This window comes from Haliaeetus leucocephalus, unplaced genomic scaffold (assembly GCF_000737465.1).
Source record: "Haliaeetus leucocephalus isolate CR32 unplaced genomic scaffold, Haliaeetus_leucocephalus-4.0 Scaffold0, whole genome shotgun sequence".
Lineage (NCBI taxonomy): Eukaryota > Metazoa > Chordata > Aves > Accipitriformes > Accipitridae > Haliaeetus > Haliaeetus leucocephalus.
This window is the reverse complement of record NW_010972436.1, coordinates 15,049,719-15,062,942: the sequence shown is the minus strand read 5'-3', so window position 1 is coordinate 15,062,942 and position 13,224 is coordinate 15,049,719. Positions and strand designations below refer to the sequence as shown.

At 38.6% G+C, this 13,224-nt stretch overlaps 1 protein-coding gene across 9 annotated transcripts in view; it reads left to right on the top strand.

Moving 5' to 3' along the window:
* PARD3 (par-3 family cell polarity regulator) overlaps nt 1-13,224 on the top strand; it is a 460,545-nt gene that overhangs the window by 258,578 nt on the left and 188,743 nt on the right. For 5 of the 9 annotated variants that reach the window (XM_010585343.1, XM_010585352.1, XM_010585335.1 and 2 more), the window contains 2 exons: nt 1,651-1,790; nt 3,321-3,449. In XM_010585343.1, the coding sequence (XP_010583645.1) occupies nt 1,651-1,790; nt 3,321-3,449 (269 nt within the window). Of the gene's footprint in view, nt 1-1,650; nt 1,791-3,320; nt 3,450-7,311; nt 7,351-13,224 lie in introns of all 9 variants that reach the window. The other 4 variants (XM_010585300.1, XM_010585290.1, XM_010585319.1 and 1 more) reach the window with 1 other exon arrangement.

The following is a 13,224-nucleotide window of genomic DNA, read 5'->3' as shown; positions in this document are numbered from 1 at the left end:
CCTTCTTCACTAACCTGGGGGTCTGCAGGGTTGGTTCTTTTGCATATTCTCACTCCTCTCCTCCGGCTGCAGTTGCATAACAAGTTTTTTTTCTCCCCTTCTTAAATCTGTTATCCCAGAAGCACTACCACCATTGCTGATGGGCTCGGCCTTGGCCAGTGGCAGGTCTGTCTTGGAGCTGGCTGGCATTGGCTCTGTCGGACACAGGGGAAACTTCCAGCATCTTCTCACAGAAGCCACCCCTCTAGCCCCGCCCACTACCAAAACCTTTCCACACAAACCCAATACAAACCTCAAGTGTTTCTATAGTTGTGTGTCTTTCACATAGGTTGCGTTCAGCTTCCCAGGGCTCGTAGCTGAGGACTGTTGCATAAAAGTTCGGCTTGTGTCTGTCCCCGTGATTTTATACAAAGGGGTATGTTGTGCAACGTTTAGGGACCATACCTGATATTGCCAAGTCCTAACTGCAGGCTGCCTTAGTGGGTCAGAATAAATGTAAGTTGGGCATGCATATGCCTAGCTAGCGAACATGAACTGTAGACATATCTTGACAACCGCTGAGATGTTTCAAATGGAAGTTGTAGATGCTGACACTCTGTCAGGGATGCTCTCTGCTGGATGACTGTCTGGTTTCATGCTAGATTAAGTGTCCTGAATAGACTTGATGTGCAACGGAGGGGGGAGGGGTGGGTTTCAGTGTAGAGTTTCAAAGGTTTTTGATGACACTGGACAGATTGCATCAAAGAGAGGATCATAAATCAGCCTTCTGCATAGTAGGAAAGCCTTCCGTTTGTCCTCTTGGCCTGTGAATCCCAGAGCTGGTGGGGTCCTAAGGTACACTTCAATAACCAGTTGTGGGCATAATTTCTCTGAAATACAAGCAAGTCTCATTTGCCATACTGACTGGACCCCCTCTCTGGATCTCTCCAGGTCATCTTAAATGTCTCTGTTTTGCTTCAGTCAGTCATAGCCAAGTGTAGTCAGTCACCCGGCTGCACAGCAGGACCTCAGAGGTGGCAGCCTGGCTCTGCTCCCTGCCTGCGCAGCAGAAGGTGGGTTGGAACCCAGCGAGAGCCAGGGTGAAGCCCCGGGGCGGAGGAGCTGTTGATGGAAAACAACCCGAGGTCCTCGGAGCAGAAGAAATGAGACCACTGAGCTCTGGTTCTGTCACGTACCGGTGTCCATAAGTGAGCTGACAAAGCCCCATGGCCAGCAGTGTCAGCCAACTGACTTTGCTGAAAGAGTTGCAAAAGAGAAAGAAAGGATCATTGACGAGATCCAGATTGACAAGGGGGAAGGCAGTGATAGGATATCAGATATGCTTTGTTCTGATTCCTTGTCACTCAGCTCATCTGAAATAGAAAGTTGGAAATAAGGCAATGACTTGGCAATCGTCAGAACAGCAAGTTGCAAACAGGGCCTGCTGAGCCACCTGTGCCAAGACTCAGTGCTTCAGCTATAGTATTCCTATATATGCCTTTTTTTTTTTTTTTTTTTTTATTTTTGGCCATGCAGTAATTCTTACGTCTTATATATGTATTTTCATGGATTGTATCAGTGAGGTATACATTCATTCTGCTGGGTAAAAATAACATGTAATATAAAATGTGCATTTTAACAAGTAACATTCTTTCTGCATTCTTTATGCAGGTACAGAAGGCTTGGGATTTAGTATTACGTCAAGAGATGTCCCAATTGGTGGCTCAGCTCCAATTTATGTGAAAAACATCCTTCCAAGAGGTGCGGCTATTCAAGATGGGAGACTAAAAGCTGGAGACCGATTAATTGAGGTGATGATGTGTTACGTGTTGTTTGTCTGTTTTGGCGTGAGCCTGCACACTAGTTAACTTCCAAAGGCTCTTGGTAGTTTATGTTATAGGAAAAGGTTTCATGCTTCTTTTTTTCCTTTTTTTTGGCTTTGGGGTTTTTTTGCCTTTGTTTTTTTAGGTAACAGATCAAGGGCTGTGCATTTTCAGCACTTAAGTGTTTTAAGAGCTGGACCCGGACATACTATGAAGACATGAGTTTACATGTCCTTATGTGAATATAGTGTCACTGCTGTTTAGGAATAAGTTGAAGCAAAGTGATTGTTACCTAATAAGTGGCATTAAATCAGCATGGAGTGACAGACCAGAAATTAATGAAGATGTTGGCAAATATGGAAGACAATACCCTGAAAAGGTTTAGTGAGTTAACTGAAAGGGGCAATATAAGAGGAGGGTAGTGCTACAGAGAATCAAGGCCACTTCTCTCCTGAGGGAGGATGTCCTCAAGGGAAATAAATTTCTCTTAGATAGGCGCACAGCAGAGATCTTCCTGCAAATCTAGCTGGAGTGATACAAGATGTTACCACCCACAGCTCTTCATTACCATCCTTCAGCCAAATGACACTGGAGGTACAGCTGAGACTGTAACTGCCTCTCAGATCCCTAACTTCACTTCACTGCAAAACTGGCAAAGTCAGCTTGAATTGCTGCTGGAGGATAGCCCTCTGTAATTACTGTAATTCAAGGTAACCCAGATATCTTGAGTAGAAGGGGACTGAGAAGCATTTAAGACAACGGTTATGGCTTCTCAACTGTGTGAGCTGTGATCATATGAGGGGAAGGAAAAAGTTGGTTTGCAGGCTTCTTCTGACCACCGTGCTCACTTGCTTAACACCGTTAGCTGATTTGCCTTACATTTCCAAAATATTTCTGAACAGGCAAGCCTGAGAATACCCTATCTTTCTCTGGTTTCTCCCTTACTCAAGTTTGCTCATGGAGTGGGAAATTTACCTGTATGTATTCCATACCTCTCTGTACTGGTACGTGGTGTATGGAGGCCAAGGGGTTGAACAGCTGAACAAAGGCAAAATAAAGAGCAACTGCTCCAAAGTTATTTTTGGGGAAAAAAAAAAAAATCTACTTTTGACACAATTTGTGCAAGATATATTTGGAAGATAATGTATAACACTAAGGGATGTGGAAACAGGACCAGTTTTGGATCACACATCTATTTTGCCAAAGGATTTTTATGCAGAAATTCTTGTAAAAAATATTCATAGATGGAATTAGTTGGCTTTAGAATATACTGGAGTATACAGTTGCTGCTAAAGAGGAAGGAAATATAGTTGTCTTGCTTCTTATTTGTATTCGTATGTAAAGAATGCATGTTCAATTAGTTCTATTAAATGGAAACTATACTGAGCCAATAAGCAGATTGCTTCAGTGAGGTTTTCTTAATACTGTCCCATATGATTCATGTGACTTTTTGGTATGAATTTCTACTGTTTTCCTGTTTTGGAGTCTTATCACTTTCTAATATTTCCTTTGGCACAGGTAAATGGAGTTGATTTAACAGGCAAAACTCAAGAAGAAGTTGTGTCCTTGCTGCGAAGCACCAAGATGGGAGGGACTGTTGGCCTTCTGATTTTTCGACAGGAAGAAACATTCCATCCAAGGGAACTGGTGCGTAAAATAGAAAGCAGCTAAGAGATTTAGATGAGTATGAGCAAATGATTTGATCTTGTCACCTGCTAGTAAACATGCATGGCCAGCACTGAATATAAGAAAAAAAACCCAAAAAACCCACAGCTATTTTGCTTTATTTAGAACATTTTACATGAATGTTTTTTATTCTCTTTGAGATCTGCTATTGGAATTAAATATTTGTTAATAATGTACAAGTGAGAGCTTTATTTTGAGTGAAAATGTTTATTATAGAAGAAGCTATTGGATGGACTTTATTTGGATGCATGCAGAGAAGTAGATTACATCATATCTCTCATGTGGACAAATCTATGTTTGAAAGCCTGCCATTTGTCCTACTACCTGCTCACTAAAATATTTCAGAGCATATCATACTATGCCAAAACAGAATATGTAAATATCTATCAAAAAGTGGAATATATAAGAAATAGTAGCCTTTTTTGAATATAAATGCAATCTCTGTGGAATGGAAACCCTGCAGTTATTAATTTAGCAGGGTAATTCAGAAAATGTTTCTGAGGAATTTACATGAAATGGAAATAAAATACTGTTTCATACTGTACCTGCTCCACTTGCATAGTGTATAGAGGTATTTGTCTGATAATTATTCAAGATAATTTTTGTTATGAAAAGGTAGACTGTGAATGTAGCAGTCTTACTTTGTTCTGTATTCAATTAAACTGCTGAAGTTATTTATTATTTGTATTATTGTAGCTATATATAGCTATAAAAATAACTTATTTGGCTGCATTGTCATGACAAGATAGACAAACATAAGCAACAAATATAAGCATGATGAATAGATTGCTTCATTTTTCTATTGGATTTGTGTTATTTTGAATGCAAAGAGAATGAATTTTTGTTTGGCTATTTCAAGACGTTGAACACTAGCCTTTTACCTTTCAAAACTACAATTAAACCTAGGAAGCCAAAGTGGCAGGGAAGGTTGCAAACGAACCACACTTTTACGTTAATATTCTTGGAACATGACTTAAGGTACTGAAGTGAAAGTTGCCATAAAATGAAGAGAAATTAACAATTTCTAATGGTATTATGCCCTATCTTATTACTGGAACTGTGAAAGCAATCTGTTTATAAGTTCCTATGATGTAATTTTCACAGTATTGCTATCTTACATAAAGGTGAATGAAAATGCTTTTAAAGTTTTCTAAATAAACTTAGAAGTAAGAAAATGTCTTAATTTTGTGTATATTATTTCTATAGTAAAATGAGGAAGTTATAATGCATAATTTAACACAATATTTTGTTTAAATAATTGTAAACAAAGATACGGTGTCAGTAATGCAGAGATTTAGTAGTAATACTTGATGTAGTTTTAAAAATAAGAGCAAATCAGCCCCTTTAAATGAGTTCAACCTCAGTAGCCTCCCTGCTGCTGCTGAGGCAATACTCTCTCAGCTATTTTGGCAAACACCAGCATAGGGAAGCTAGATCTCATCGTGGCAGTGTCAGGTAGTAGGTGGGCTCTGCGCTATGTGGTCAGACATCAGATCTGAACTGGTGTACTTTTCTGTAGCTCCAGTTGAACAAATGATACTGTGAGGATCTGACAGTACATGTGTGTGGTGATCCTCTGTTGCGTAAGGATTTGTTTGCTTGCATTTTGACATGAAGGAATGTTAGGTGAGCTCTGCTGACAGCTGTCAAAGAGCAGGAGCAGAATTGCTGGGGAAGGTGTTGAACTAAAACCCATCATAAGGGCTGTTCTTTCTTCTCTGGTAAGAAATAATCTTAAAAGAAAAAAAAAAAAAGTCTTTTCAACCAGTTCCTCTCACTGTCTTTTACTAGCTTTATGTAAAAAAAAAAAAAAAAAAAAAAAGAAGGGGGGGGGGGAGGGATCTGAAATCATGTCAGTTCATCTTTTTCACATGTAAACCTTCTTTGGCCTCTTAGGAACAATTTGTCTTTGCATCCTTCCCCTATTTCTGTCATATTTTCTACGTTTGTATGCTTTAAATATTAGCTGAATGAGATGGGTCTCAGAAACCATATGCATGAAATCATGTTATTTGATATTATCCATCTCATAAAGGGCAGGACTTGCTGTTGCTTGCTGAGGAGCACTCAGTATTAAACCCGTTTTTTATTTGCCAACATTTGTACTGATAGTAATCCCAATAAAAGAGGTGTTTAGATTTTATGTTTTGGGTTATGGCTTGTTGAATGACTTTGGAAAAGTTACTTATCCTTGGGTTTCTTTATAAGTAAAATGAAGATAATAAACTTTCAGGAGAGTTGTGGAGTTTTATGTCTTTGATGTATGTTGCCGTTATTGTCTGGAAGGGACCTACCAAAATGTGTAGTGGTAATTAAAACTTACGGGTATGTTAAGCTGAGTCCATTTAGATTAGTGTGGGATCTTTGTAGCTTGTGTGTCAGGTTAGGGGGTGTGTGTGATGGAGAGCCATCATCCAGTGCAGCAGATCATGATAAAAGTGAGTAAAATGTGGAAGCAGGGAATAAAATCAAATTGGCAGGAGTTAACTCTTCTAACCAGTGAGATCTGGAAGAAGGATTATTGCTTCCAGAGTTACCCAATGCCAGATAGGTAATATATTAGGGCTTGTCTGCATCAGTGTGAGGCAGATTGTCTCTTAAAAATCTTCCCTCCCTGCCCCCTTCCTTTATGAAAGGGGTGAGGATTACTCTGGTTAAGTAGAGCTCCTGTTATACTGTGGTTACTTCACATAACCAAATATAACTTGCTGCGAAGGTTTTTCTTAGAGCCTGCTACTGACTATGTGAATCCACTGAAGGATTGTCTTGGGTTATTTAGCTTTTGAGCTAAATTCTTGGTGTCAGCAGAGCTGGCTGGCAGAGTTAGTCTCCAGTACCCTACAAGTTAATACATCCATTGGTACATGTAGGTCCTTCACATGTTCCTGGTAGTTGGCTCTTTTATCATTTTGTTCTTATTGCTTGTTGGCTGCAGGTTAAAGCTAACTGGATGTTCGTGTTACTCCATTGCCACTACATTTTTGTGCTTAATCATTTGAATCTCCTGCAAAACAGCCCAAAGCCAAAAAGTCCAGTAAACTCTAGCATTTCATTTTGGCCCAGCTGAATGGAAAGAAATAGCTGGTTAGCCTGAAAGCGATCATCCCGCCAGCAGCAAGGTGGCTCCTGGGTGCTGAAAGGGGTTTCAGTATGGGTGGATGTGGGCTTGGAAGAGTAATAGTTCCTCATGTGTGTTTCCAGAATTGGTTGTGGGGCGCAGAAAGGTTTTCCAATGATGTGTGTTTGCCTTATGTGCCCTGAGACACAGGTGAGGAATGTAAGGTACAGGAGGGTCCCATCTGTGGTGGACTGAAAGCACCCTTCTGTCCTGGAATACCCAGTGCTGTAGTTCTGGTTCATCCAAACACGCTCAAAAGGGAAATCCCTTGTTAAAATGAGAATGGATGTTTTAAAAAATAGGTACTTGTTTAAAGTATTTGGAAGGGTTCATCTGGAATTCTGAGGTTGTTCTTTGAAAAGTTCAAAGCAGAAGGGAAAGGCCAGGGGAGAAAATCCCTGAGTGAGAACGTTCCACCAGCCAGAAAATGGTGCAAGCAGCTGTGATTCTTCCTTGGCCAGATAGCCACCTCCCTCGTAGCCAGATAAAGTGAGGTGCACTGGCCTAAGATTGCTGGAGGTTATTTATATTCACCTCTCATTTAGTGTTTGCTTAGACAAATTTGAATCAGGGGTGTGACGAACACCCTTTATTTTTCAATTACTACTTCACATCAGAATTAGAGCTCTTTGTTTATCCCCCTGCTGATAGATAGTATATGTCGTACGTAGTTGTGTTCTTATTTTTTTTTTTTACTTCCTTTAGAGTGCAGAACAAAGCCAGTCACAAATTCCAAAGGAAACGGTAAGAGCTTTGTCTTTTCCATACTGGAAGACTCCCAAATGTTTTTAAATTGATATGGCACTTTTCCATCAAAGTTTCACAGATCCTCCTTTCACCTTATATACTGTAGATGGCTCTCTCTAGCTTTACATTTTAAATGCATTTTTTAATGTAATTTCAAATACTCTTTGAATATTATATACAATTCAGTTAATATGTGTGTTCAAGTGTTATTTGAAATTACATCTTTTATACACAGCCAAAGGCCTAAAGTTGGAATGATAAGAGTGGGCTGTTAGCTTGGGTTACTTGTTGAAACTAATTGTTTAAATCATGATTATATGACTGAAACCTGAGATACAAACACAGGAATTAGAAAGTTTGGATTTCAGTCTCAATTGTATCCTCATAGCAAACCACTGTTTGTTAGTTATTTTTAAGAAACTATAGGGAAATAGTACCAAGTTTAACCCTTTGAAGCCTGCAAGAGGTTTGTATGTTATGTATCAGTGAGGCTGTATATTGAGATTGTGTATTGTTTATATACATCATTTTAGTCACTGGAACAGGATCAGTCTTAATACACATTATACTAATATATGTAAAAAGTTTTTCTAAACTAAAAGGTTTATTTTATGAAAATTATCAAAGGATATAACAATAATATATTACCTTAAAGGTATACTGTATCTTAGTTAAAAGCATACTTCAGGAAGCTCTGTTCAATTAGGTACCTATTTCAAAATTAAATAATAAATTAGATTATGGAGAAATTAAGAGGATTCATGCTGGGATTTGAAATTAGTGAGGCTCTGAAAAACAGAAAAAGCTTGTCTAGATGATTCAGAATGCCTTACCAGCAATGGTGAGGTGGTGTCTGGGGTAAAAAGAAAGTCAAGACTAGGTAAAAAGATGTAAGAGCCATCTCAGTGAGATAGTCAAGGGTACATTGGTTGATACTATTAATGTTTCAGGCCAATGGAATGTAACTGCTAAAATGGGTGGGTTGAATGTAGCAATATTCACTTTTATCCCTCCAGCTTTTGATGTCCTACTAGTCTGAAAGTCATCTGCATAAGGGCTGTGCAAAATCGTGGGTGTATCATTGTTTCAGACATGCCTCACAGTATCTTTTTAGTACATCTCAGTAGAGTATGTATGTTTTTATCTTCATGGTTTCTTACCACGTACTGCTGATATGTAAGGAGATCAAAGATCAAAGCCCAGGACAGTATTTCTGCCTGTAATTGAATACAATTGAGAGTAAGTAATTCGTGGGTGCAGCCTTATAAAAGTGTCCTGGTTTTAGGAGCTGAAATTCTGCCCCAAAACTTCATTAAGATTAGGCAGATTGCTACAAAGGTGTTTATATAAATCAATTGCTCATCTGTTGCAAAGTTAATGTTTTGTAGCAAATTCCATGGTGAAATCCTTTCTCTGCCATTTTTGGGACCAACAACCTGACTTCATCTAAGGAAAGACCAAAAGAAAATAAGTATCTCATTTTTTCTCCATAGATGTGAGCTAAAAATTGCTTGTTAACCAGGGGATTATGCAAGAGGGACAGGGAGGGTATGAGTAGCTAGGGATTTCTGAAAAAACAGCCAGAAAGCCCTAGCAAGCCTTGGAAATAAAGAATTAAATTGGGAAACATGCGGAGATGTACTTGGTTAGTGGGGGAATGAAGCTAGAAAGCTGGTCAATACAAAAATGTTTTTTGCATAATGTATTGAGTTTTTCATTCATTATGGGGTGGGGTTTTTTTGTTATTCATTTGAAGACTCAGAGCAACAGTGATCAATAGTAGGAACAATAGGTCTCTTTAAAGTTGCCTTTTCCTGGGTGGGAATAAAAAATGGACCAAATGTGAAAGGTGTCAGTGGATATTTATAATGCACAATGCTTTTGCTCTTACCTCCCTTCTTCCAATTGACTTTGCTTTGGATAAGTGTGATACTCCAGTTTTACAGAACTAATTTTCCTCAGCTGCACATTAATAATAGTCACACACTTTTTATTATTATTATTATTATTATTATTTTTGAAACTATTTTGCATTGCTCTCCTTTATTCTCCTTGGTTCTGCCTCAATCCCTATTTATATCTCCTCTGTGTACTTTTCAGGTCTTTGAGATTTCTAATCTTGCAATTTTTATTTCTGTGCCTACTCTGATCTTTGTGCTGTTAGTTGTGAGGTTTTAGTCTCCCAAGTGTCAAGGACTTGATAGTAGAAAGCAAAGTGAAAAAAACAACAGAAAAACCCATGATGAAAGCAGGGAAGCTATAGAAATGAGAGAAGTGAAATACAAGTCTGTTTTTAATTTAAAGGCAAAATGATTGTAGGGTTTTTTCGTTGTTATGTCTTTGTGAGGAAATAGAAGAAAAATGCACCTTTGAAATTAAAAAAAAGAAGAAAACCCTTGAAAATGGAAGGCCTGAAATAAAATTTATATGTAGACCCCAAAAGAAAAAGCCTAATTTATCAACACATTATTAACTCTCAGGGGTCACATTCATGTCACTGTTACTTTGAAATGGTTTACAGTAATATTGTGGCACTTGGATGCAGTAGTTAGAGTCTTCATAGATGTAATAAAAGAAAACCTTGAAAATTAGGTTTTTTTAATTTATTTGTGGCCTGAAATCCTTGAGAGAGTTATTTCTTACTACCCATGTAGGAAAGCATATGACTTCATATTTTGCACACCATTACAGAATACAGATTCTCATATTCTCATTCTTGAAATTCTATATGAGGAGTTTTTGTAACTTGCTAAGCTTGCAGAACCTAAGCTTTGCTCTCCAGTTATCCATAAGAAATGCAAATTGCAAATGCAGCTTCAGCTTCTATCCAGTAACTGTGCCCTGGTGAAAACAGTACTGCTGTTTTTACCTTCTGTTTTGCTGACGATCGGAACAGGCGCTCCGTTTACTCCTGAAGCAAGGAAATCTCCTGTATCTTGGTTGAAAGATTGTTTCACCCAGCCACGAGTTTGTGCCATTTGTATAGCTGATGGCAATATGGAACAGATGCACCTATTTCTAAACATGGTGATTATTTGGAATGTAGGAGATTGACCGTATATATGAAAACTAGTAATTTATCATTATTACATTTCTGTTTCTAAGCATAATTATCTTAATCTTGTTACAGAGCATTGAAATGAACTGTTAATTATGCTATGTAAAACATCTGCCAATTAATTTTTCCTCATACTCTTTGAAAGTCAATAGTGTTTCAGTAATATTTTGCTTTTACAATTGTCATTCACTGTTTGTTTTCTGAATTCAGAATGAGCAAGTTAACTTTCATGTAAGCATAATGCTAGAAAAATAATAATTATCGTATAAGTAAGTATTTTCTAGGGAGTGTTATCTGTTGGTAAAAAGAGATTCAAAGTTAGGAGTCAGGATTTCATTTCATGATTGATGCACTCAGCAGCATGGGAAAGCTTCAGTTTTCTGTTCTCATTTGTTTTTCTGTCAAATTGCTGTAAGTGAGCAGAATGTTACGAATTTTAGCGAGTGCAGGATTCGTAACTGACATAACAGGAGTGGTTGGTGTGTTGGAACAATATATAAATGTTTAGCAGCCCTGGTAGAAATTGCAAATGGGATTGCTTTTTATTTTCTTCTGAACTTGAACATCTGATACTCCTGCTATTATCTAAATTTCATTTTAATCACCATGTTTTTTTCAGAATTCAAGGATAATGTCATAGCTAAAACTATCAGCATTTTTGGGTTCAATTGCTGTTCTTGTCATAGACTTTTCTGTGTGATTGTGAGTAAATTAGCTAGCTACTCCTTTTAGGCAAGAATTCATCACCTATAGGAATGGGGTGATGCCACCAGTGTCAGAGGCATTTTGTAAGAACTAATGCATAACTATTTTTGTACACTTCTTCTTTGCAACTTTTTGTGTTATGCGTATGAGAGGTATACTAGCAAATGCCTAGAAAGGCATAATTTATATTGATTAATGAATGGAAAATTCTTGGATCTTAATCTTGGGGAAAAAAGCGCTGTCAGTGTTGAGCTTTAGGACGTTGGTGTTCTGAGTGTGTGTGTTTGTTTTTTACTTCTGGTGAAAAGCTCTTTGTATTACTTCAAGATACGTAGTCACTGGGTACGTATCGATAACTGTTTTTTAAAAAGCTGTAAGTTAAGTTCCCACCACTTCATATTTAATACTTACACAGAACTTCAGCTTGTGTAGCAGCTTGGTATCATTCAGCTGATGCAAATCTTCCTTCACACAGAACCTTCTTTGGAGAACAGTTTAGAGCTTCATCAATTTCCATTGCTGCAGTAGGTGATCCAAATGTCTAAAAACTGAGCTAAGATAGTACATTGACTAATATCAGCCTACATCAACAGCAGTGCTGATATCATTAGATAAAGAGTGATTTTATCAAAAGAGAAGTTTGACTGATGATTAAGCTGATGCTGTTATTTCCTCCATGGTGTTTAGGAATACTGCAAATAACTGGTGCTGATTATTTTTATACCTTTTTATCTTCTAATGGTGTGAGGCATAAGGGCAATTACAATATTTTAAAAGCCTTTTTTAGTGCTATTTTGAGTGGTTTCAGATTATATTTTTAATAAAGTTACGACATAAGAAACAGGTCACTGGCCATATGAAAGAAAGAGGTAGTGAATGTGTGATCTACAGGATACCATTGTGTTTATAGTCTTTTACAGTAGGAGGTACTCTAGCATGGAATAGCGTGTTCTGGGGCATTAATGAGTAGAGCTGAGACATTAATTCCTAGTGAATAATTAATACAACAGTTGAGCGACTGTGTTTGTGAATGCTCTTTGAGTAGTCTGAATTTCCTGGAACGTTCAGTGGTAATCCACATAAACTTCTGTGTAATGCTGTGCTTGGGACTGACCCTCAGGCTCATAGTTTTGACTCCATTACCTGCAGGTGATTTTCCTGGGCTACACTGTGGCATGCCCAAGCTGGCTCTGTGCAGCACTATGGGGCAGCTTTAGCTGTTTTCTCAAAGCTTGCGTTGATAACACTTGCTGGCCAATTGCCAGTTTCGTGGAAGGCAATGTACATGTCCTTCCACTGAGGTTTTGTAACAGGGCTGCCTCAGTGCCACCGTTGCAGAGTCATCCTGAAGCCACACTGGTGTGCACATCATTATTCACCATTATTACACTATTTCCTACATACTGACCTTACATCATTTTGGATTATGAGAGTCGACTGTGTAAGGCATTTACAATTCGAACAACGGATTCAGGGTGTGAGACCGAAAGGGGCCACCAGGTCCTTTAGTTGGTCATCTGCTAGCACAGGCAATAGGGTCATCGGGTTCTTTCAAACACTTGTCCCAATTTGTGTGAGTGCGAAGTTCACATTGTTGCTTAAAATTCCTGTTTAAACCTCTGGAAACTCATTGGGTGTGTGCAAAGCTTGTTTTGCTGCGCTGTTGGCTTTAGACTCTTGGTGTTGAGTCTTCCTTGCTATTAAATCCAGGGAAAATAGCAAGATGAAGTGGTTTGCCACTGTTGCCTGAAAGTCTGCAGCAGAAGTAGGAGTAAGACACAGGTCAGTCCCAGTGCCCTGTGGCCCCCGTTGCCTCATGTGGAACGTGTTTCTCGCCATGGACTTCTACAAAGGCATTCTTTCCCTTTCAACTTTGTTCTTCTGTCTGGCTTTCCCAGACACTCTCTATCTGTTTCTTTAGTCTTTCAGGTCTTGTACATCCAATAGGCCAGTGAGACAAGTAAAAGATTTTTAGGGAGCTGTGTCGTTAGTGTGTTGGGCATTGCGGTTTTTCTTGAACAAGGGATAGCGCAGAGCGCTGTAGCTTTATAGGCTTCTTTGGCAGAGCAGGCACCTGCTGTGTATCTAATCCCTTGGTTTTCACTTCT